The sequence below is a fragment of the Rattus norvegicus genome, chromosome 1, assembly GCF_021556685.1.
Source record: "Rattus norvegicus strain SHRSP/BbbUtx chromosome 1, alternate assembly SHRSP_T2T, whole genome shotgun sequence".
Lineage (NCBI taxonomy): Eukaryota > Metazoa > Chordata > Mammalia > Rodentia > Muridae > Rattus > Rattus norvegicus.
In genome coordinates, this window is record NC_141534.1 from 96503168 (window position 1) to 96525663 (window position 22496).

The 22496-nt window shown below is 46.2% G+C and overlaps 1 protein-coding gene across 5 annotated transcripts; it reads right to left on the minus strand.

Moving 5' to 3' along the window:
• Positions 1 to 929: 929 nt before the first annotated feature.
• Zfp82 (zinc finger protein 82) lies at positions 930 to 22101 on the minus strand. Of its 5 annotated transcripts, none has more exon segments than NM_001446394.1 (8): positions 1041 to 2480; positions 2605 to 5454; positions 10896 to 10973; positions 15706 to 15832; positions 17189 to 17274; positions 18924 to 19117; positions 21208 to 21318; positions 21960 to 22101. In NM_001446394.1, coding segments are annotated over 4 exon segments (1581 nt in total). In that variant the 5' UTR covers positions 17198 to 17274; positions 18924 to 19117; positions 21208 to 21318; positions 21960 to 22101; the 3' UTR covers positions 1041 to 2480; positions 2605 to 4087.
• Positions 22102 to 22496: the final 395 nt, after the last annotated feature.

Genomic DNA, 22496 nt, shown 5'->3' on the forward strand with positions numbered 1-22496 from the left:
GTAGCCCACACCTGTAATCCCAAGACCTCAGAGCTGATACTGTAGAACTAGAGTTTCATAAAGGTTACTCATTGTCAGAGCCCGAATGTGCAGAACTAGAGTTTCATAAAGGTTGCTCATTGTCAGAGTCCGGATGTGCAGGGCCGGACGTGCCTGAGGGAGAGCCAGAGATAGGACTTGCCAAACCAGCTATCAGCCCCAAGGACACTGACCATCCGTAGCCACCCCCTCCCCTTCCTTCACCCCCCTGAGTGAGATGAGCCACCCTACCTGCCTGCCGAGCTGCTAGATAACACATACTCCTTGCTGATGTCATTTCGCGCCGAAAGTAACCGTGCACCTTTTGAATTGACCAATCATGTGTAACCGCGCGAATGCCCCTTACCTCCCCTATATAAACCCCCGAGTTTGGAAGCTCGGGGTCGATTCCTCTGTCTCCTGTGTGAGATACGTGTCGACCCGGGATCCCGCTAAGACCCGGGATCTCGTTAATAAAAGCTACCTCTTGCTGTTACATCAAGAATGGCTACTCGTGATTCCTGGGGGCACCCCACCCCGCGATCGGAGAGAGAGACGCACTCCCCGTTTTGGGGTACGCTCTTTCAATACAAGAAGATTACCAGTGATTCAAACCTAGCCTTGGTTACAGTGAGACCCTATCTCAAGAACAATGGGAGATAGAAGAGACATACGGCAAAACATGTGAACTAGCAAGTTCTGTAGTTTGGTCATAGAGTAGATGTGCAAGATGTTCAATTCATTATTAATCAGGAAAATATTAGAATACATATTAGTTCCGGCATAGGGGTACATGCCTAAAATCTCAGTATTTGGGAAGCAGAGGTAGGAGGTATCAGGTGCTCAAGGCCAGCCTGAGTTATATAAGACCGTGTCTCAAAACACCACAGCTACCATACACACGTCAGGAATGAGGGTAAAAGGAACAATTTTACTGGTTGAAGATACTGAAAAAGAATATAAACTGATAAAAATAATCTTGCTTTTTGTTAAACACTTTACAAAACTTATTACACAGAGTAAGAAACATACTGATATTTAATAAGACATTTTTCCGTGATTATATACAGCATTGATCAATAAGTAGTTTAGGGTCGTGGAGATGGCTCCGAGGTTTATTACTTGCCACACAGGCTTAAAAACTGGAAGGCTTAAAAACTGGAATTCAGATCCCTAGAACCTACATAGAGGCTGGGTGGGCATGCCGGACCCACCCGTAATTTCAGATTTGAAAGGCAGAGACAGAGGACACCTAGAGCAAGCTGGCTTGCTAGAACAGCCACACAGGTGAGCCCGGGTCTGACTGAGCCACCTGGCCTCATTGAATAAAGTGGAAAAGCCATTGAAGATGATTCCCCAAAATCAACCTTAGGCTTCCACATGCACAGAAATTCTCACACATACAAAACATGCAAACACATACATGCACACCACATACACAAAAGGGAAAATGAAAATATACAGGTCTAAATAGATGTACATATAGAAAGGGCAAGTAATTTTCTGATTGAAAAAAATCACATTTTGAGTTGTTTGGGGTTTGTTTCAGAATTGGGGTGGGGCCCAGGGCCTTTTGCCTGCCCTTTACCACCGAGCTGTTCTGCATCCCCTAAAAATAACCATTTTCGTTCCAAAGGAGCAAGCGCCTGTTTGCATATGACAGATGCTTTCTTTGTCATACAGTGACAAACCCCGGCCGCCATGCTGCGGTTCCCATCCTTGCGTTTTGGTTACAGCCTGCTTGCGTTTTGGTTACAGCCTGGTCTGCACAGCGCCTCACCTTTAACAGGTAATGCAAAAGGGAGTTCCGTGGTGCGGCCTGAGACACACTGATTTAGATAAAGAGAAACCTTTTCTGCTGTCCTTTTAATAACCCATGGGATCCGAGGATACACAGTATCTAGGGTTGTTTGGCAACAGCATTTTCTTTCTGTGCCATGAAGTAAGGAGTACAGTTCTCTAGAACACTTCCAGACATCTGGGCAGATAAGCCTTTGTGACCGCGCACAGCTGAGACCCCAGCCCTTGGCAAGTAGAGGCGAGAGCATCAGACCTGTCCCAGAATATCCTCTGCTATGAAGTTAAGTGTGAGGCAGGTCTTGGATGAGGAGAGGGTGAGAGAGGAGGAAAACCAAACTTAACTCCCTCCTGCCCATAAAAATATATAACTTCAAATTCTATCACTTAATCACTGGTGGCTAGAATTTTCTTCCCTCCTCTTCCTCTTCCTCTTCTTTTTCCTCTTCCTCTTCCTCTTCCTCCTCTTCCTCCTCCTCCTCCTCCACCTCCTTCTCCTCTTCTTTTCTTTTTGAGTGTTTCAAGACAAGGTTTCTCTGTGCAGCCCTGGCTATCCTGGAACTCACTCTGCAGCCCTGGCTGGCCTGGAACTCAGAGATGCACCAGCCTCTGGCTCTAGAGTACTGGGATTAAAGGTGGCACCATGATGTCCTGAGCCTTAGAATTTTCTTTTTTTTTTTTTTAAAGTATTCTTTTTTTTTTTTTTTTCGGAGCTGGGGACCAAACCCAGGGCCTTGGGCTTGCTAGGCAAGCGCTCTACCACTGAGCTAAATCCCCAACCCCTAGAATTTTCTAATAAGGAAGTTTTCATTGACAATGGTTGTTATGAAATGAGAGGATACGTATTCCATTCTTCCTTTATCAACTATGTCCTAGTATGCTTTGTAGCAGATCAATCCATTTGAGAAAAGGAAGAAAAAGAAGGCAGAGGGAACAGCTCTTAAATGGCTATGGTGATCACAATGAGAGGACAAAGGGGTGAGCACAGTGGATCCCCATTAGCTAAAATAGGATAATTTGGTGCATTAAAAAATGCTACAATACAGTGATATTTTCAAAAAATAGGAATTATCATAGATGATTAGCTTTTTTTATGCTGTCTTTACTAAATATTGACTGGAACTGCAGAAAATAGACTGTTTTATTGGCAAATTGCAAAGAATTTCACACTGAATATTCTAATGAGTGGACTAGGGGAATATTCACTGCAAGGCCCTGGGTTCAATCCTCAGTCCTGTACCATCACAGCACAATACAAACACAAGCACAGCCACACACACACTGGAAGTGATGAGGCGAACCTAGAACTCCAGCGTTCTGGAGACTGAGGTAGGAGGACCTGGAGCTCAAGGTCCGAGTTCAACGGCAAGTCTCAGCCTAGTGTGGGTTACACAGTAAGACCCCATAAAACGACAAAAGCAAACGCTTTAAACCAGGTTCATACAGCTAAAGTTCAAGGAGAGATAAACTTTGGAAGGCATTTCTATAGTCATCATACCTGGAATCACTTACATGAATTCTAAAGAGTAATAAATAGTAAGTCTTTATCATAAATTTAATATCTTTCAACAGTGAGCATATATTATTTTATGATCATGTGGCCAGCTGATTTTTCTGTTCTGCGTGATGTCAGCTGAAGTCACTCAGTGGCATTCAGTTGGTGGCTGTTCGAGAAGATCCAAAACTATTCCAGTCCAGTGACTAGTCTCATGAGCATACACAGAAGTGGGTTTCAGTGAAGGCCTCTGCCTACCTGTATAGTCCCCATGGCCTCTCCACATGGTCTCTTCAGCCAGATTTTCAAATCCACAGTTCAGGACTCGAGAGGATATTCTGAGATGAGGCAGCCCTAACGGTGAAGCCTGGGCCCTGACAGGGGTCCTGGAATGCTGCTACTATGTTCCCCTGGGCAGAGCTGCATCTGGCCGTGGTCCAAGGAAAGGATGAGGGCTGCGCAACTTGATGGAGTTTAGAACTTGCAGCCATTTGTTCCCAGTCTTGGATCAGCACTTCACAAATGAGGGAAACTACAGAGCAGAGCGTCTGAGTGCTTTAACCTAACTGAAGTGAAGGAACAGGGGTCGTTTTCCCCGCATTTGTCCACACACAGGACCGTAGAAGAAGCACACTGAAGCATGGTGGTGGAGAGCAGACTGGAGCACAGTGGCACTCATTACATTGACATATTCCTTTCATGATCTAAAACTGCTTGTGCCAGGTCAGTTACAGTGTGAACACTCACAGAATGTTCTAGGAGACTGCTAAGACTTTGTTACACTTGGACACTATGAACCTTCAGATGATGGGTGAGGTGTGAGTGCTGTCTGAAGGCCTTTTTACACTCCTTACACTCATAGGGTTTCTCGCCAGAATGGATTCTCAGATGTTGGATAAGAGAGGAATTGAGTCGAAAGGCCTTCCTACACTCCTTACACTCGAAGGGCTTCTCACCAGTATGGATGCTCTGGTGTAGGGTAAGTTTCTGACGCAATCTAAAAGACTTCCCGCATTCCTTACATGTGTAGGGCTTCTCCCCAGCGTGGATACTCTGATGCTGTGTGAGCTGTGAGAGCAGTCTGAAGGCTTTCCCACATTCTTTACAGTCATAGGGTTTGACCCCAATATGAATGCTCTGATGAGAAATAAGCTGGGAGTACCGGCTGAAGGCCTTCCAGCACTCCTTGCACTCGTAAGGCTTTTCTCCAGTATGGATTCTGTGATGGAGAATTAGATGGTAGCCCCGGCTGAAGGTCTTCCCGCACTCGTTACATTCATAGGGCTTCTCCCCGGTATGAATCCTCTGGTGCAGTGTTAGCTGTTGTCGAACTCTAAACGCCTTCCCACAGTCCTTGCATTCATAGGGCTTCTCCCCAGTGTGAAGTTTGTGATGAACTCTAAGGCCAGAGCCACACAAAAAGTCTTTCCCACACTCTTTGCACGCATAGAGTCTGTCGGCCACGTTAAGCTTCTGATGTCGGGTGAGGTGCGCGTACTGCCTGAAGGCCTTCCCACACTCCTTACACACGTAGGGCTTCTCCCCAGTGTGGATGCGCTGGTGGAGAGTGAGCTGTCCCCGTACCCTGAAGGCCTTCCCGCACTCTTTACATGCGTAGGGCTTCTTGCCGGTGTGAAGCTTCTGGTGCGCTCTGAGGTCTGGGCCATATATGAAAGCCTGCCCACACTCCTTACATTCATACAGTTTTTCACCGGAATGCAGCCTCTGGTGCCTGGTGAGGTGTGCGGTCTGCCTGAAGGCCATCCCGCACTCCTTACACTCATAGGGCTTCTCGCCGGTGTGGATTCTGTGGTGAAAAGTGAGCTGTTGGCGGACTCGAAACGCCTTCCCACAGGCGTCGCACTCATAGGGTTTCTCCACAGAAGGGATCCTCTGCCGTGTAGTCAATGTGCACTTTTCGGACGAGGACACTCTTTCGGATGTGTGTTTCACCTGACTGAGATAGCCCTCCCGAGAACCCTCTTGTCTTTCCTGTCTTCTTCTTGACGCCCACTCATGTTTTAACAAGAGGCTCTTCAGGCCACTGTTCCCGATTCTTTCCATTATCTTCCACTGGGATAAACTCACTGCATAAACACCATTCTCTGAGAACAACTGGTGGGTCTCATCCTTCACTCCCGAATCTGAAAGAAAGCAGGAAAGCAAACACATGCCGCTTGCTTTTTCTAAAGAAGCGAACTTTCTACATTAGAAATAGAAGACGATGAAGGTAACGGCCAACCAAACTCAAAGTCGTCTCGTGTAATTAGGGGTGGGATAGAATAAGAGGCAAAGAGGACCTCATATAAAAGAGAGTAGTAATTAGGCAAACGTTTTTAGTCACTGGGTCAGGGATGAGGTGTGGTTCAAATATTCAGAGAAGCTTATCACAAACACCATTCGAAGCTGGACGTGGTGGCACACGTCTCTCATCCCAACACCTGGGAGGCAGAAGGAGGAGCATCTATGTGAGCTTGAGGCCAGATTGGTCTACACAGGGAGTTCCAGGACAGCCAGGGCTACACAGTGAGACCCTGCCTCAAAAACAAAACAAAACAAAAACAACAAAAAACCCACAAATAAACAACAACGATAAAACCCAAATACTGTTTAAATGCCACCAAAACCACCTGGATAAGACTACAATTCTTGCTTCCATTTTTCATGTTTTGTTTATATGTGTGATGTGTATGTGTGACATATTTTGCATGTGTGTGGGTACACACTGGAAGGGGGCATGAGGAGGCCTGAGGTTGATGTCAGGAACCACCCTCAATCTATCCTTCATCTTCCTCCTCCAGACGGGGTCTTTCAAACAAACCCAGAGCTCACCAACATGGCTAAGTCTTGCCTGCCCGCGTGCTCTAGGCAATCCTCTGTCTCTGCCTTCCCAGGCTGGAATTTCCGCTGGATCCACTCACCCACCTGTCCTTTACACTGCCTCTGGGGAACCAAATACATTTGTGCAGCAAGCACTTTAACTTGTGCCAGCTCCCCAAACCAGACTCTCATCTGGGGGCTGGAGAGAGGCTCAGTGGTTAGGAGCACTCCTACTCCTGCAGAGCAGATTGATTTCCTTATTTTATAGGTATGCCTTTGGTCTACGCGTATTTATGGGCGCTATGAACACACAGAGGTCAGAGGAGGGTGTTGGAGCCCCTGGACAGGGATTTACAGATGTTTGTGGTCCACCATGTGGATTTGGAAAGGGAACCTGGGAGCTCTGCGACAGCAGCGGTCCTCTTAACCGTGGACCCAGCGGGTCTCTTAGTTCCTACACCTTGTCAGTCTGAACCTGGAAATTAGCAGGGACCAGCAAGCCCCAGGGACCCAGCACTGAGACAGCCATCGTTTAAATAGACGCTGACTCTTCCCTCGGGTTCCTTTGTTCACACAGCAAGCACTTTGACAACCGAGACTTCTCTCCCATTCCACGTCTCCATCATTGATAATCTTACAGTCTCACGGTTATCATTGTTCTTCCTTTCTCTAGTAAGTTTATAAAAAGTGCTCGAGGTAGAACGCAGGTCTTACACAGCTTACACTGAGATAGTTCAGCCTCAACTTCCCTTACCTGAAAGGCGCCTAAAGTCAGACACAATCTTAACTTACTCCACACTAAACAGTAAGCTCACAGAACAATGGAGTTTGACTCATTTATTTATCTGAACACACGGCTCTGCCCCTAACCCGTCATGGTTTACTCTCAGTGGCTAACTGTCCTCCTCATGACTCTAAGCTCGTGCCGTTATATGAACATGTGGGACAGGGAGCTCACTCAGGCCTCCTCCTTTGCAGCTGCCTCTGCTCATTCTTTCCCCTTTCCTTGTGGTACTCGAGGCTTCTCATATGGTTGTTTTGGCTGGGTTCCCTCCTGTCAGTGTCCATCCATCCATCATGTCCTCCCTCCCCCTGCCCCCGTCACAGAGCTGCAGTCACTATCCCTGTGTCTATCACCGCACAGCACGGAGGAACTGCTCTCCCTTGCTCGTCTGATCAGATGTTCGGTTGTCCCTCCTCCCCTTGCTCTGCTCTTCTCCACTCCCTTCCTTCATTAGAGACCTTTCTGAATTTCTGAGACTGTAACTAGGTAATGGCAGCAAAAGCTCTCGCACGTATCTGAATAGAAGGGCTGGCTGACAGGACTGCAGGACCTGAAGACCAGAGGACAGCAAGCCCAGAGCAGGAGTCAGAGGAAAATCCTGTGCTCAGTGACCCACGTCAAAGAGAATGAGGTTTTCAATCATTACGGTTGTGGGCCTGTGTAAAAAGTTGAAATCATACGGGTATTTTCTACTAAAACCAGAAAGAATGAAAACAGCAAGTTCATTTAAAAATTGAAATATAGGGGTTGGGGATTTAGCTCAGTGGTAGAGCGCTTGCCTAGCAAGCGCAAGGCCCTGGGTTCAGTCCCCAGCTCAAAACAAAACAAAACAAAACAAAAAAAAAAAAAAAAAGAACCAAAAAAAAATTTTTTTTTAAATATATCACTTCTTGGCCTTTTGGCTAAGATTAAGTATAAAAATTAAAATGTATAAATTTGATAACCTTTAGGTCAATAGGAAAAAAAGATTTAAAATAGTATCCTCGTTTTTTTAGAAGATGAATTACAGTGGTGGGTGGGGTTTCACAAACCCATGACCGCAGCACTCGGGAGGCTGAGATAAGAATGTGGCAAACTCAGTTAATTCCAGGCTGGGCACTTCAGCAAGGCCCTGTCTCAAAACACCATGTAGAAAGGGACAAAGGATGTAGCCATGTAGCTCTTTGGTAGAATGCTCGCCTAAGGGGTGAAGTCCTGGGTTCTATACACAGCACGAAAACCAAAACGACAACAACAAAACAGCAACCCAAGAGGCAACACAGAAGTAACAAATGGCACACCATGCCTGTGCTAATACAAGATTACAATTTATAGCAGTGGCACTTGGGAAGCCGGGGCAGAGGGCTGTCTCGGGACAAACAAAGCTAAATGAATAAATGACAAAGTGGGCATTTTAGAACATAGACCACTGGCGATGGATTCAAAGCCTAGCTAAAACAGCTGTTTCCCAGGAGAATACAATTGGCCGCCAAGAATAGAAAAGCTTTAGGGAGAGTCCATCTAAACTTAGCTGAAAGCTAAGAACTAAGAACCTGGCTCATGGCATGACTCCCACTAAAGACGGCTTTAAAAGAACGCACTGCCCCTAAGCGTGCGGCCTTCTATGATCCAGCAGATGAAAGGCCGGCCTTCCTGGAGCCTCTCCAGCTCACTAAACAGACACTCCAGAGACGAGGATTACCAGGAATCTTTCAGCAGCATTCTGTTTAAGTTTTATTTATTTTATTTCCTGGGCGTTGGCGTTTTGCCTGCATGCATGTCTGTGTGAGTGTGTCAGATACCCTGGAACTGCAGTTATAGACAGCTGTGAGCTGCATGTGGGTGCTGAGGATGGAACCAGGGTCCTCTGCAAGAGCAGCCAGTGCCCTTAACTGCTGAGCCGCCTCTCCAGCCCAAGCCTCCGGAGCAGCCTTTTTGATCACCCATTGACAGAGCACAGCACTGAGGTGACCCCACACAGTTCTTCCAAAAACAGCCTTTACTCTCCACTTGTTTCCCCAGGATTTACAGCTCCCACCTAAAGCCTGGTTTCTGTGTCTTATCAGCCCGTGTATAAAATGGCGTATACGGCTGGACAGATGGCTCAGCAGTGAAGAGAGGGCTGTGTTTGGAGAGGACCCAGGTCCCATTGCTAGCTCTCACATGGTGGCTCACAAACACTTATATGTCTATTTCCAGAAAATGCAATGTCCTCTTCTGACTGCTTTGGGCACCAGACACACACGTGATACACAGACAAACATGCAGGAAAGACAGTAACAGGCATGAAATACACGCATCTCAGTCTGAAATCTGAAACACGTTTTCTCCCCAGCGTTCTGAATAGGAGATACTGGGCCTATTCTAGTATTTATTCTAGGCTTCTTAGGAAGTGACTAATAACGAATTTCAGAGATAGTTGGTGGTCAGGTTTACTTTGGACTATCTCAGATTTGGGTTCTCAGAACAGGAATACTATGTTTGCATAGAATATTACCCTTATAGCTTTATTTCACTGAGAAAATAACATTAAAAAATCTGGCACCGGGGGCTGGAGAGATGGCTCAGCAGTTAGGAGCACTGACTGCTCTTCCAGAGGTCCTGAGTTCAATTCCCAGCAACCACATGGTGGCTCACAACCATCTGTAATGAGATCTGGTGCCCTCTTCTGGTGTGTCTGAAGACAGCGATAGTGTACCTATATGTAATAAATAAATAAATCTTAAAAAAAAATCTGGCACCATCGCTCCATTACCCCAGCAAACCTATATGCTGCTGATCATGTACTCACGCTCTGAAACGGTTAAGTACCAATCAACTCTCCATACGCCACCTTTGTCGCTGTGTCTACACTGCCATAGAAAAGTAGCTAAGACAGAACGGAACGCCCTCATCTGACGCGTCAGGCACCGGGCACACATGTGGTGCACATACATTCGTGCAGGTGAAACACTCGTATAATACATAAGTCCTTTAAAAAGTGAAGTTGTGGGCTGGAGAGATGGCTCAGCGGCTAAGAGCACTGACTGCTCTTCCAGAGGTCCTGAGTTTAAATCCCAGCAACCACATGGTGGCTCACAACCAGCTGTAATGAGATCTGGTGCCCTCTTCTGGCCTGCAGTCACATATGCAGGCAGAATGCTGTACATAAAAATAAATGAATAAATCTTTAAAAAAAAAAAAAAAAAAAGCACTGGCTGGGCTGGAGAGATGGCTCAGTGATTAAGAGCACTGACTGCTCTTCCAGAGGTCCTGAGTTCAATTCCCAGCAACCACATGGTGGCTCACAATCATCTGTAATGGGATCTGATGCCCTCTTGTGTCTGAAGACAGCTACAGTGTATTCACATACATAAAATATATAAACAAATCTTTAAAATACAAACACAAAGTTGGTAGGCTCATTGGAGGGGCACTGGAGGAGTAAGAGGGGTGTTGGGAGTGCATGTAATCAAGATCCACTAATGGGGCTGGAGAGATGGCTGAGAGGTTAAGAGCACTGACTGCTCTTCCAGAGGTCCTGAGTTCAAATCCCAGCAACCACATGGTGGCTCACAACCATCTATGATGATGTCTGATGCCCTCTTCTGGTATCTGAAGACAGCTACAGCATACTTACATATAATAAGTAAATAAATCTTTAAAAAAAAAAGAGAGAAGTTGTGTGAGGGAAGGCGAGACAGAATGCTCCCCTGGTTATAACCTTAAAAGCTTCCCGGGGCTGATGATGAAGCAAGAGACCAGGCTTCGCCTCAGCACCACAAACAGGGAAACCTCTTGAACACAGCAGAGCTTCCCGAGGTGCCAGCATGTGCTCTTCCCTCTGCTGGCTTTTCCTCACAGCTCTCCATTACAGCCCGCCACTCTGCTTTCTAGCTATGTGTGGCCTCTGTGCTGACGCCGACAGTCCCTATCCTAGGGGCCGGCTCAGTGTCCACCTGTCTGGTGTGTCTCTTTTTCAAGTAGCTGCTGTGCTCCCCAAGCATGACAGACAGTTCTTACCCGGACACCGTCTTCTTTTCCAGGGCTCTTTCCCTTGCTCCAGCAAGGAAATCACATCTGGCTTAGAAATGAAGCATCCTGCTTGGAAGAAAAGAAACATGAGGTAACGAGGAAATTAAAAGTGAATTCAAAATATCTTTGGTTCATTTTAGTGAGATGTGTTACCAAGCATAGGTTAGCATGACAACCAATAAAGTCCTTAGAGAAGGGAACAGTCACATTAAGGTCATCAAAGAACTCTAGTGGGGCAGTGGGCAAGCTGCCCGTTTGCTTCAGCTTCCTTAGCAATAGTGAGAAGGTCTACTACAGGGGCTGGAGAGGTGGCTCAGTGGTTAAGCCTGGGCTCTTGCAGAGGGCCCAGGTTCCCAGATCCTATAACTCCTTCCAGCCTGCACTCTAACTCGGGAGTCTGCCACCCTCTTCTGGCTTCCTCGGGTACTGTGGTCACATGCACATACCAGGACACACAGACACGTAATTGAAAGGTTAAAAAATCATTAAAAATTATTTATTGTAGCTGGGTATGGTGGATCATGCCTACAGTTCCAGCACTTGGGGTCTGAGGCAGGACGACGCTAAAGTTGAATTTGAGGTCAGTCTGGGATACAGAAATATTGTTTCAATAATAGTAACAAATGTCTGAGTCACTGAGTCACTGTAATTACATTAATATCTATGTATACCTAAGCACTACCTAACTGAACTGTGTATATTCTGTTAGTTATTAATGTTATTACTTTACTGAGAGGAAAGCAAGTAGCCTCCTAAGAGACACTTCCTGACATTTCTCTCTGCCTTTGAGTGGCTGTTTGTACATCTACTGTGTCAAGTGTAATGTGCTCCATGCACTGGTTGGTGTGGTGTGTGTGCATATGTGCAGGTCCATGTTTGTGCATATGTGTGTGGAGAGCAGAGACTGACATCAGTTGTCTTCTTTTTTTCTTTTTCTTTTCGGAGCTGGGGACCGAACCCAGGGCCTTGTGCTTGCTAGGCAAGCGCTCTACCACTGAGCTAAATCCCCAACCCCCAGTTGTCTTTCTTCAATGGCTCTCTCCCATTTTTATTATTTGTGTGTATGTTCAGAGGATAACTTTCAGGAGTCGGGTCCCTCTCTTCACCTGGATGAAACAGGGTCTCTCTCATTTCTGCTGGGCTGCAACCCAGGCCGGTTGACAAGCTTCTGGGCGAGTCTCCTGTCTTCACTTGCCATTTCACCACAAGAGGGACACAGATTCATGCCACCGCAGGAGGTGTTGCTATATAAGATCCAGGAACTGAATCCGGGTTACTGGGCTTACATTTCTCCTGCTTCTAACCACTGGGCTGTTTCTTTGGCCTTTCAACTTAATTTCTAAAATGAGGTCCTTCATTAAGCTTGAAGGTCACTGGTATGGCCGGGCTGACTGGCCAATAAGCTTCTCTGTGTCCTGACCCAGGACCTGGGTTACAAAAGTGTGAGACCACCACTGTCTTTACACTTGGGTCCTGCATCCCAAATCAGGCACTAGGCTCCATGGCAAACACTCTCCCAACTGAACCACGGTCCCAGCCTCACTTACTCTATTTCTTATGATAGTTTCAAACTTCGGCATGAAAGTTGGTAAGACTGATGGTTCCTTAGCAAAGGTAAGGGACTGGGTTACCCTGTAAAGAAATCCTGGTGATTTCACCACTATATAAATATATACGTTCTTTGATAGAGATAAACTAAGAAACAAGAGATAGCTGTTTTCCATAGGTATACCAACAATGAAACATCTAAAGCAATTTGGAGTTCAAAAACCAAGGGGTAGCCAGTGTGGTGGATCAGCAGGTAAAGACCCTTTCAGTCAAGACTGATGGTCTGAGTTCAGTCCCCAGGGCCCACATGGTGAAAGGGGAGAACCCTCTGACCTCTACACGTCACTGCACAGACATGGCTCCTTCCCCATCTACATAAATAAAGATTTGAAAAATGAAATCAGAGCCAGGCCGTGGTGGTGCACACCTTTAATCCTAGCACTCAGAACAGAGCCAAGTAGATCTCTGTGTGTTCGAGACCAGCCTGGTCCACAGAGCTGGTTCCAGGACAGCCAAGGCTACACAGAGAAACCCTGACTCAAAAAACAATCAAAAACTAAAGCAAAACAAAAAGTGAAATGTTTTCTTTGAAATGATACGACTGTTATTCACCTACATTTAAAGTCTAGCTCCTAGCTGGCCCATCACTTATCTACTGAGAGGTAGTGTGGATGCAAGGGTGACTGACGCCCCCTCCCCTAACCCTCCACCCTCACAACCTGGGGCAGTTAGAACAGTCCCTGCCTGGGCAACACAGTAGAGCTGGCCCTGATGGCAAAGGCATGGTGAGCCACCCCAAGGGTGAGAGGGCAGAGAGCTGGCCCAGCCATTGGAAGCTGCAGCACTTGGGAGACTAGGCCAGTCCTTGACTGGGAGCACAGCGGAGCTGACTCTGGAGTAGTGGGTGCAGGTAAGCAGTCATGAGAGGAGGACTGACCCTGCCTCCTGTGGATGGCAGCATCCTGCAGATGGCAGCAGAGAGTGGCCTAGCAAGAGCAGAGCTGGAGAGCTCCCCCTGGTGGTGAGGATAAGGAAGAGCCAGTGGACTGACCAGCTCACCTACCACCCAGGTCCCAAACCAGGGTTCTGAGTTGTCCCACTCCAAAATCTCTATCATCAGTGGATGGTTGGGACCCATGAAAGGGCCAGTCCTGACGATCCGAAGATGCAGGATCTCCATGACACAGGGTGACAACAGGGTATATGGGAGGAGTCCCAGTGAGGATCCAATATTGATGGTATCACAGAAGTCAGAGATCTCAATGACTCATTGCAATCACCATTTACAAGTGAAGATGTGTGGACAGAGGGATACACCGTGGGACACACTGTGACATACTACAGCTTCCACGATGAGATGTTTCTAGGCTTTGATTTAGTGTAAGTCTGTCTGTCTGTCTGTGTATGTGTCTTTCTGTCTCTCTTCTCTTTCTTTGTCTCTGTCTCTGTCTTTGTGTTTGTGTGTATGTATGTTTGTCTGTCTCTCTCTGTGTCTGTCTCTCTTGTGTGTGCCTCTCTCTCTCTCTCTCTCTCTCTCTCTGTGTGTGTGTGTGTGTGTGTGTGTGTGTGTGGTGGTTTGTGTTTTCATGCTAATTATGCTATCCAAAAACCTGTTTGCAGTGTCCCACACATAGGACTAAAGGAAATCTGTCCTCAGTTGATTTTTGGCTAGTCAATAAAGTTACCAGAGGCCAATGGCTGGGCAGGGAACAAAGGTGGGACTTTTAGGATTCCTGGGAATGAACCGAGGAAGGGGGAAGAAAGGATTCTATCATGATGAGGACATAGGAGTCAGACTATGCCAAAAAGGTACAGGAGGGGGACACAGCTGACATGTAGGTGCAGGGGGAAAGTGGCCCCAGGAGAACTGCCCAGCAGGGTCCAGGGTAGCAAAGATGAAGTATAGATTCATGAACACCAAAGGGAGTGCATGTTAGACACATGGAGTTAGGGAGTGGCCTGACCATTGAGCTGTTTAAGGTATTTAAAATATAAGGCTGTGTCTGTGTGTCTGTCATTCATGAATCCTAAACACTAGGGAGTAGAGGAGGCATGCACCCGCCAAGGAGTTTAGAGTGGATTAACAATTCACTGCTTCGTGTGTGTGTGTGTGTGTGTGTGTGTGTGTGTGCGTGTGTGTGTGTGTGCATGCATGCGTGTGTGTATGTGTGGTGTGTATATGTGTGTGTGTGGTGTGCATGTGCGTGTGTGTGTGTGTGTGTGTGTGTGTGTGTGCGTGTGTTATTTTGGGAGAGAGGTTGCAAGGGTGAAGGGTGGATATGACAGGACGATGAATGGGATGGGGTACATGATCTGAAACTCACAAAGAATCAATAAAAAGACAGATGGCATGGCAGAGGGTAAGGGCACTTGCTGCAGTTCTGAGTTCATTCTAGAATGCATACAGAGGAAGAAGAGAACCAATTTTCAAAAGTTGTCTTCTGACCTCCACATGCTTGCTATAATACATGCACGCCCCTCCCGCCAACACACACGGTAGAGAGATACATTGATAGATAGATAGATAGATAGATGATAGATAGATGATAGATAGATGATAGATAGATAGATAGATAGATAGATGATAGATAGATAGATGATAGATAGATGATAGATAGATGATAGGTAGATAGATGATAGATAGATGATAGATAGATAGATAGATGATAGATAGATAGATAGATAGATAGATGATAGATAGATAGATGATAGATAGATGATAGATAGATAGATGATAGATAGATGATAGGTAGATAGATGATAGATAGATGATAGATAGATAGATAGATGGTAGATAAATAGATGATAGATAGATAGATGATAGATAGATAGATAGATGATAGATAGATAGATAGATAGATGATAGATAGATGATAGATGATAGATAGATAGATGATAGATAGATAGATGATAGATAGATAGATGATAGATAGATAGATAGATGATAGATAGATAGATGATAGATAGATAGATGATAGATAGATAGATGATAGATAGATAGATGATAGATAGATAGATGATAGATGATAGATAGATAGATGATAGATAGATGATAGATAGATGATAGATAGATAGATAGATGATAGATAGATGATAGATAGATAGATAGATAGATAGATAGATAGATAGATGATAGATAGATAGATGGATTCACAGTCTAATAGTTTGTGGAAGGTTGTCCTGGAGATTCCCAGAGGGCGGGCATGGGTGTGGCAGAGAACACAAAGCTGCTACAGACACCCGCGCTTACCTAGTGAGAGCACATTGTGGTAATTCTCCATCATCACATCCCTGTACAGAGTCCTCTGGTCTAAGTCCAGGCAGTCCCACTCCTCCTGCGAGAAGACTACGGACACATCGCTGAACATCACCGACACCTGCGTGACAAACCATTGACAGCTAAAGCGAAAAAGAGAACAACACATTTTTTTTCTTTTTCTTTTTTTCTTTTTTTTTTTTTCCGGAGCTGGGGACTGAACCCAGGGCCTTGCGCCTAGCAAGCGCTCTACCACTGAGCTAAATCCCCAACCCCTTAACACATTTTAAAGCACCGTTTATAGAGAAAATACAAAAGAGGTATTGTGGGAAGCGGGCCATCTGTTTTGAGACAGTGTCCCTATGGAACTCGCTCACTATGTAGCTCAGACCCGCCTCACAGGCTCCAGCTGCTTCTGCCTCCCAAGTGTTGGTGTTCAAAGCACGTACCGCCATGGCTCAGAAGTGGGCCGTATAGTGAGCAGAGCAGCTCGAGCTGAGGTTATAAGATAGAAGAAATGGGGGTCCCGAAGCAAGGTTCTAATGTGTCCAAGAGGATCCTGTTGCCATCCTCTCTCCTCTGTTTTTCTGACAGGAATCATGGTCAGGAGCCATGGCTTTCAGCTGCTATATACTTTGCATGTGTCAGTCTGTCTGGAAAAGGAAACACCGACACAGTTGGACCTGCCTCTAGTTCCAGGCGCGGGAGGCACAGTGGCTGTGTGCTGCCTGGTCTGTCAATCTGACACAAGTGAGAGCCACCTGGGAACGGCCAGCCTCGATTAAGAAACTGCCTCTCTCACACTGGGCTGAGCATGTCTGCAGGACTGACTGATGGGGGAGCACCCAGCCACCATGGGTGCTGCATCCCTGGTCGGGAGGTCCTGGGTTGTTGTATAAGAAGGCAGCTGAGCAAGCCAGGAGGAGCAACCCAGTAAGCAGCGCCCCTCCATGGTCTCTACCTCAGCTCTTGCCTCCAGGTTCCTGCTCTGAGTTCTTCCCATCCTGACTTCCCTTCCTAATGGACTGTAAGCTGTAAAGTGAAATAAATACCCCCCTACCCCACCCCCATTGCTTTTGGGTCCTGGTGTTTATCACAGAGAACTGCTAGGACAGATGTGATGAACAGCACAGGTGGGGAATCAATCGTGAGAGACTACGGAAGCGATACAGAGAGAATGCCTTGTGTACTGTGTGGATGCACTGCCTGTCAATGAAAAAGCCCATGGCCTAGGCTTAGGCAGGAAATAGAGGTGGGATATCCAGGGGAGAGAAAGGATTTCGGGATAGAGCCAGGCTAGGTTAGGTCCACTCAGGAAGATGTGAGGAGATGGACATGTGGTACCTGTGCACAGGTAACCCGCCATGTGGCAAAACGTAGGTTAAAATAAATGGGTTGTCTGTAGTTATGATCTGGTCAGGAAGAGCCTAGCCATGTGGCGGTGTCTCCAGAAGAAGAATATGAACGGTTAACTCACACGGGCCATGGTTCAGAAACTCAGCAACCGCTCCGTCTTCTTTGGAGTTTATTTCTCAGAAGAAGCAGAGTCCACTGAGGTCAGAGCTGGGAGAGGTAAACAAGTCCATGAGATTTTGCCTCACAAGTCTCCAACGATCCCTCCATCTACAGCCACACCATCCCATCCACTCCCCTCAGTTTCAAAAGCACACCTGGATTCACCAAACCTAAAAACGTCCCAAGTCCCGAGTGGCCTAGCAGCCATGACCACTGGGAATCTGTTCCTCAGCTCTCCACAGCCAAGCCAACTTCAAACCGCTCCGACCCTCCACCCGCAGACAGTACAGGCCTGGCATGCACAGCTGCTCCTAGTTTTTATGAATGTTTTATATGTTGCATTGTATCCTCAGGGTCGCTATGTTATATTTATGAGTGGATCAGAAAACCCTCAAGAGGGTTGGGGATTTAGCTCAGTGGTAGAGCGCTTGCCTAGCAAGAGCAAGGCCCTGGGTTCGGTCCCCAGCTTCGAAAAAAAGAATAGAAAAAAAAAAAAAAAAGAAAAAGAAAACCCTCAAGAAAGGACACTAAATCAGACTTGTGAAAACTGGAAGTTGGGAAGTAGCATAGCTATATATGGAGCCCTTAATCTCCCCCACAAAGCCAGCTCTCATTCAGGCCTCGCCCCAGCTTGTGAGCCCCAGAATCCCTGCTCCAATCACAGAGACTTGGCATTCATGATTCACTGGAAAACAGAAATAGTGTCAAACTATCGGGATATACAATCTCACTTCAAGAGTATTAATGCTCACATTATCAAGAAGAATATAAGGAAATGGACCATCTAACCAGTATGCCAAGGATCCAGTTTAAAAGTATCTACAGATAGCATTTAATCCAGGCAAAGTGTAGACTCAGAAATTCTACTCTGGGGACTAAACAAATTAATTATATATGTGTTCATTGTGATGGTTTGTATATGCTTGGCTCGGGGAGTCAGACTATTTGGAGGTGTGGCCTTGTTGGAGTAGGTGTGGGCGGGGGTTTAAGACCCTCATCCCAGCTGCCTGGAAGCCAGTCTTCTAGCAGCCTTCAGATGAAGATGTAGAACTCTCAGCTCCTCCTGCACCATGCCTGCCTGGATGCTGCCATGTTCCTGCCTTGATGATACTGGACTGAACCTCTGAACCTGTAAGCCAGCCCCAATTAAATGTTGTCCTTATAAGAGCTGCCTTAGTCATGGTGTCTGTTCCCAGCAGTAAAACCCCAACTAAGACACTCATCAAAGATGTACATAGAAGTATGCTGACAGGGCTGGCAGGGTGGCTCAGTAGGTAAAGACACTCGCCACCAAGACTGATGGCCTGAATTTCACTCCTAGAGACCACATGGTAGAAGAGAATGATTTCCACAAATTGTCCTCTGACCTCTACACACATTCTGTAGGATGGACACATTCACATACATATAAATACATACATACATACACATGCATATGTACATGGATACATACATAAATACATAAGCAAGCAGGCGAGGGGGTACATTGAAAGACATTGTCCATAACAGAAAAAAAGTTGTAAAAAAAAAATCCTTCAAGAGGAAAGAGACTAAGAAACACAGCAACAACAGGATAAAAAGAAACCTGCCATTTTACAATGAGACACATCTTTAAGCGTCAAGATAGAACTGTGCCTGCTTCATATTGCTAAGTAAATTCAGGTAACTACACAGCTGTACTATAATTCTGTACTTACATTCATTTATTCCTGTGTATGATGTAATATGTGGGAGAGGCTATATGGTTGCCACGGCACACGTGTGGAAGTCGGAGGACAACTTGCAGGAGTCTGTTTTCTGCCATGATGTGGAAGAAACTGGATCAAACTCAAGTCCTCAGGCTGGACAGCAAACTCCTCTACCCACTGAGCCATTCACCTGGCCATCATTCCTTAACAAAAACAAACAAAAACCAAAATAAAACAAGGGAATGAGAGATAAAGAAATGGCTCTAGAAGCAGGGGCAGAGGGAATGGGAGAGGGGAGAAAGGGGATAACATTTGAAATGTATATACATAAAATATCCAATAAAAATTAATTAATTAAAAAAAGAAATGGCTTAAGTGTGTATATTGCAGCCAGGAGGTGGTGTGCATGCCTTTAATCCCAGCACTAAGGAGGCAGAGGCAGGTGGATCTCTGAGATAGAATTATAGTCTAGGGTAGCCTGGTCTACAGAGTGAGTTCCAGGACAGCCAATGCTACACAGAGAAACTGTATCAAAAAATAAAACAAGGGAGCTGGAGAGATGGCTCAGCAGTTAAGAGCACTGACTGAGGGGTTGGGGATTTAGCTCAGTGGTAGAGCGCTTGCCTAGGAAGCGCAAGGCCCTGGGTTCGGTCCCCAGCTCCAAAAAAAAGAACCAAAAAAAAAAAAAAAAAAAAAAAAGCAAAAAAGCACTGACTGATCTTCCAGAGGTCCTGAGTTCAATTCCCAGCAACCACATGGTGGCTCACAACCATCTGTAATGGGATCCGATGCCCTCTTCTGGTGCGTCTGAAGACAGCAATTGCACTCACATATATAAAATAAATACATCTTTAAAAAAACAACAAAAACAAACAAAACAAAAAGCAACAAAAGAACCAAGTGTATAGAGTGTATATTGCTCTTGCAGAGGATCCCAATTCAATTCCCAGCACGTGTTTCAAAGTGGCTCACAGCCACCCTTAACTTCAGGAGGATCCCATCCCATACCTCTGGTCTCTGGGCACCAGGACTCACATATACATACAGATAACTAACTAAATAATAAAATATGTAGAGAGAGAATCTTTTATAAGCATCACCTGTCAATAACAAATAGGAGGTGGGGAGGAGGACTAAAGAGATGGCTCAGAAGTTAAGAGCACTGGCTGTTCTTCCAGAGAGTCTATGTTTATTCCCAGCAACCACATGGTGGCTCACAACCACCTGTAAAGGGATCTGATGCCCCCTTCTGGCACACAGGTGTATATGCAGACAGAGCACTCACATACATTAAATAAATATTTTTTTAAAAGATTTATTTATTATGTATACAGTGTTCCTCCTGCATGTATGCCTGCGGGCCAGAAGAGAGCACTAGCTCTCACTATAGATGGTTGTGAGCCACCATGTGGTTGTTGGGAATTGAACTCAGGACCTCTAGAAGAGCAGCCAGTGCTCTTAACCACTGAGCCATCTCTCCAGCCCCAAATAAATAAATCTTAAAGAAAAAAAAAAAAAGAGGAGGTGGGACACTGGCAGGAAGAGAGGATTCTGGGAAATAGTGTGAGGATAAAAGACAGACAGACAGACCGGGGGTGGGGGTGAGGTGGTCCGGCGACTGACTCAGAGAGAGACTGTGGGAGAGACGCTGAGGAAGACACCAAGGAAGAAGCGGGAGGTAAGATACACTAACCAAGTGGTAGACATAGAATAGTTGGAATGGGTTAAATAAGTTACAAGCTCGTCAGGAAATGAACAAAGACATTTAATAATACATAATTAGTCCCAGAATCGTCATTTTGGGAGCCGAGGCTGGAAGGATAAACGAATTTGGTTTGTTTTTTTTTTTTTTTTACAAAAATAAATCCTAAAAATAAATGTACATCACAATTAAATACATATCCATACACACCACTCCCCTTGAACGAGTCACCCCAAATCTCCGCGCTGCCAAACAGCTAATGTTTACGAAGCATTTGTTATTTATGAAGTATCAGCGACCGTTCTAAGAGCCACACAGCATAATATTAAAAATAAAATCCAGTTATAAAAATAAAGCTCAGTCTCCTTGGAGGGAGGTTTTGTCTTTTTTTGTTTGTTTTGTTTTGCTTTTAAGTATTGGAAAGCATTGAAAAGTGGATGCGTGCATAGAGACACTGGGTAGTGTGGGGAGTCAGGCACTGTTTCTAAGAACCAGACGTTTAAAAAATAACGAATGTTCTGATCCACTAAAAAAATTAAAGTACGTTTCGCAGATCAAAGAGGAAGCGATATTTGATCCCCCTGACCTTACCTTTTAAACAGGCAGCGGCAATTTATTCCTTCCCTTCTTGTGAGCGCTTAAAGGCAGGCTGGAGTAGAAGGGAATGTTAACATCCAAACTTTTCTCGGAGCCTTGTCCAGCCTAGTTAAATCAAAGCACAAGACACAACCAGTCCGTCACTACCATTCATCACTCACACACAAGAGGAGAGTTCAGTTGTCTTTTCCTAGTATCTAAGATAGACCAGGGTGGCAGATGGCCAGGAAGTTTACAATAGCTTTCTAGTTGGATCCCACACAGCCTGGACAACGTGTGACTGAGCATGTGTGGTGTGTTGAGGTAACCCTAGGGAACCAGTGGAGGATGTGTTTATTGGGGGACGGGGAAATGGGGGGGAGGAGCGTCGTCCAGGTATAGCATTCTTCTCCCAAGACTGGGAGCTCTTTGCTTTGTTTGCTGGGAGTCTTGTGTGGCGCTCAGGTGAATGGCTGGGAACATGTTCATCTTTGGGACTGAAGTGGTGGCTACGCCGCAGCCGACCCTGGGGCCAGAAACACACACACCACGACCTGGGCAACTTCGCGCGCACAATCGCTCTGCACCCCATTCACGCGCACAAAAGCCGTCGCGCCCTGGCTTCCTGGCCGCACTCAGTCGCTGTGCTATTCCGATGCCCTGCCACGCCCAGCAGGCACAGCTCGCCGCGCTGTTGTCCCCGCGCAGGAACCCAAGGCGCGGCACTAGTCTGAGGGGCGCGAGGCCTCCTCGTCCCCCGCCCTTACCCCGCTCCCTGCAGCGCCTTCACTACGTTCAGAGGACCGGGACCCGGGCTCCGCTCAGTTGCCCCGCCCCACCCCGCTGAGGTGACACCCGCTGCGTCTTCAGACCCTCGAGGGCCTTACAGGGCAATGCGCGGGGGCTGCTGGGACGGCCTCACGCCCCCCAGTGCGCATGCGCCACACTCACTGCCTGGACAGGGAAAGGAGCCGCATCTCAGCTTTTCTTAAGTATTTGAAGAAAGTCTGGTTTTCTTTTGGGAAATTGTGTATTTAGTATGTTCACAGGTTTGCTGTGGAGGTGACTGCAAATGAGTGCGTCTTAGAATAATATTTTTTTAAAATATTTTATTTATTATATATTATGATTACACTGTCACTATCTTCAGACACACCAGAAGAGGGTATCAGATCTCATTTCAGATGGTTGTGAGCCACCATGTGGTTGCTGGGATCTGAACTCAGGACCTCGGGAAGAGCAGTCGGTGCTCTCAACCACTGAGCCATCTCTCCAGCCCTAGAATAAGATTTTAAAGGACATTC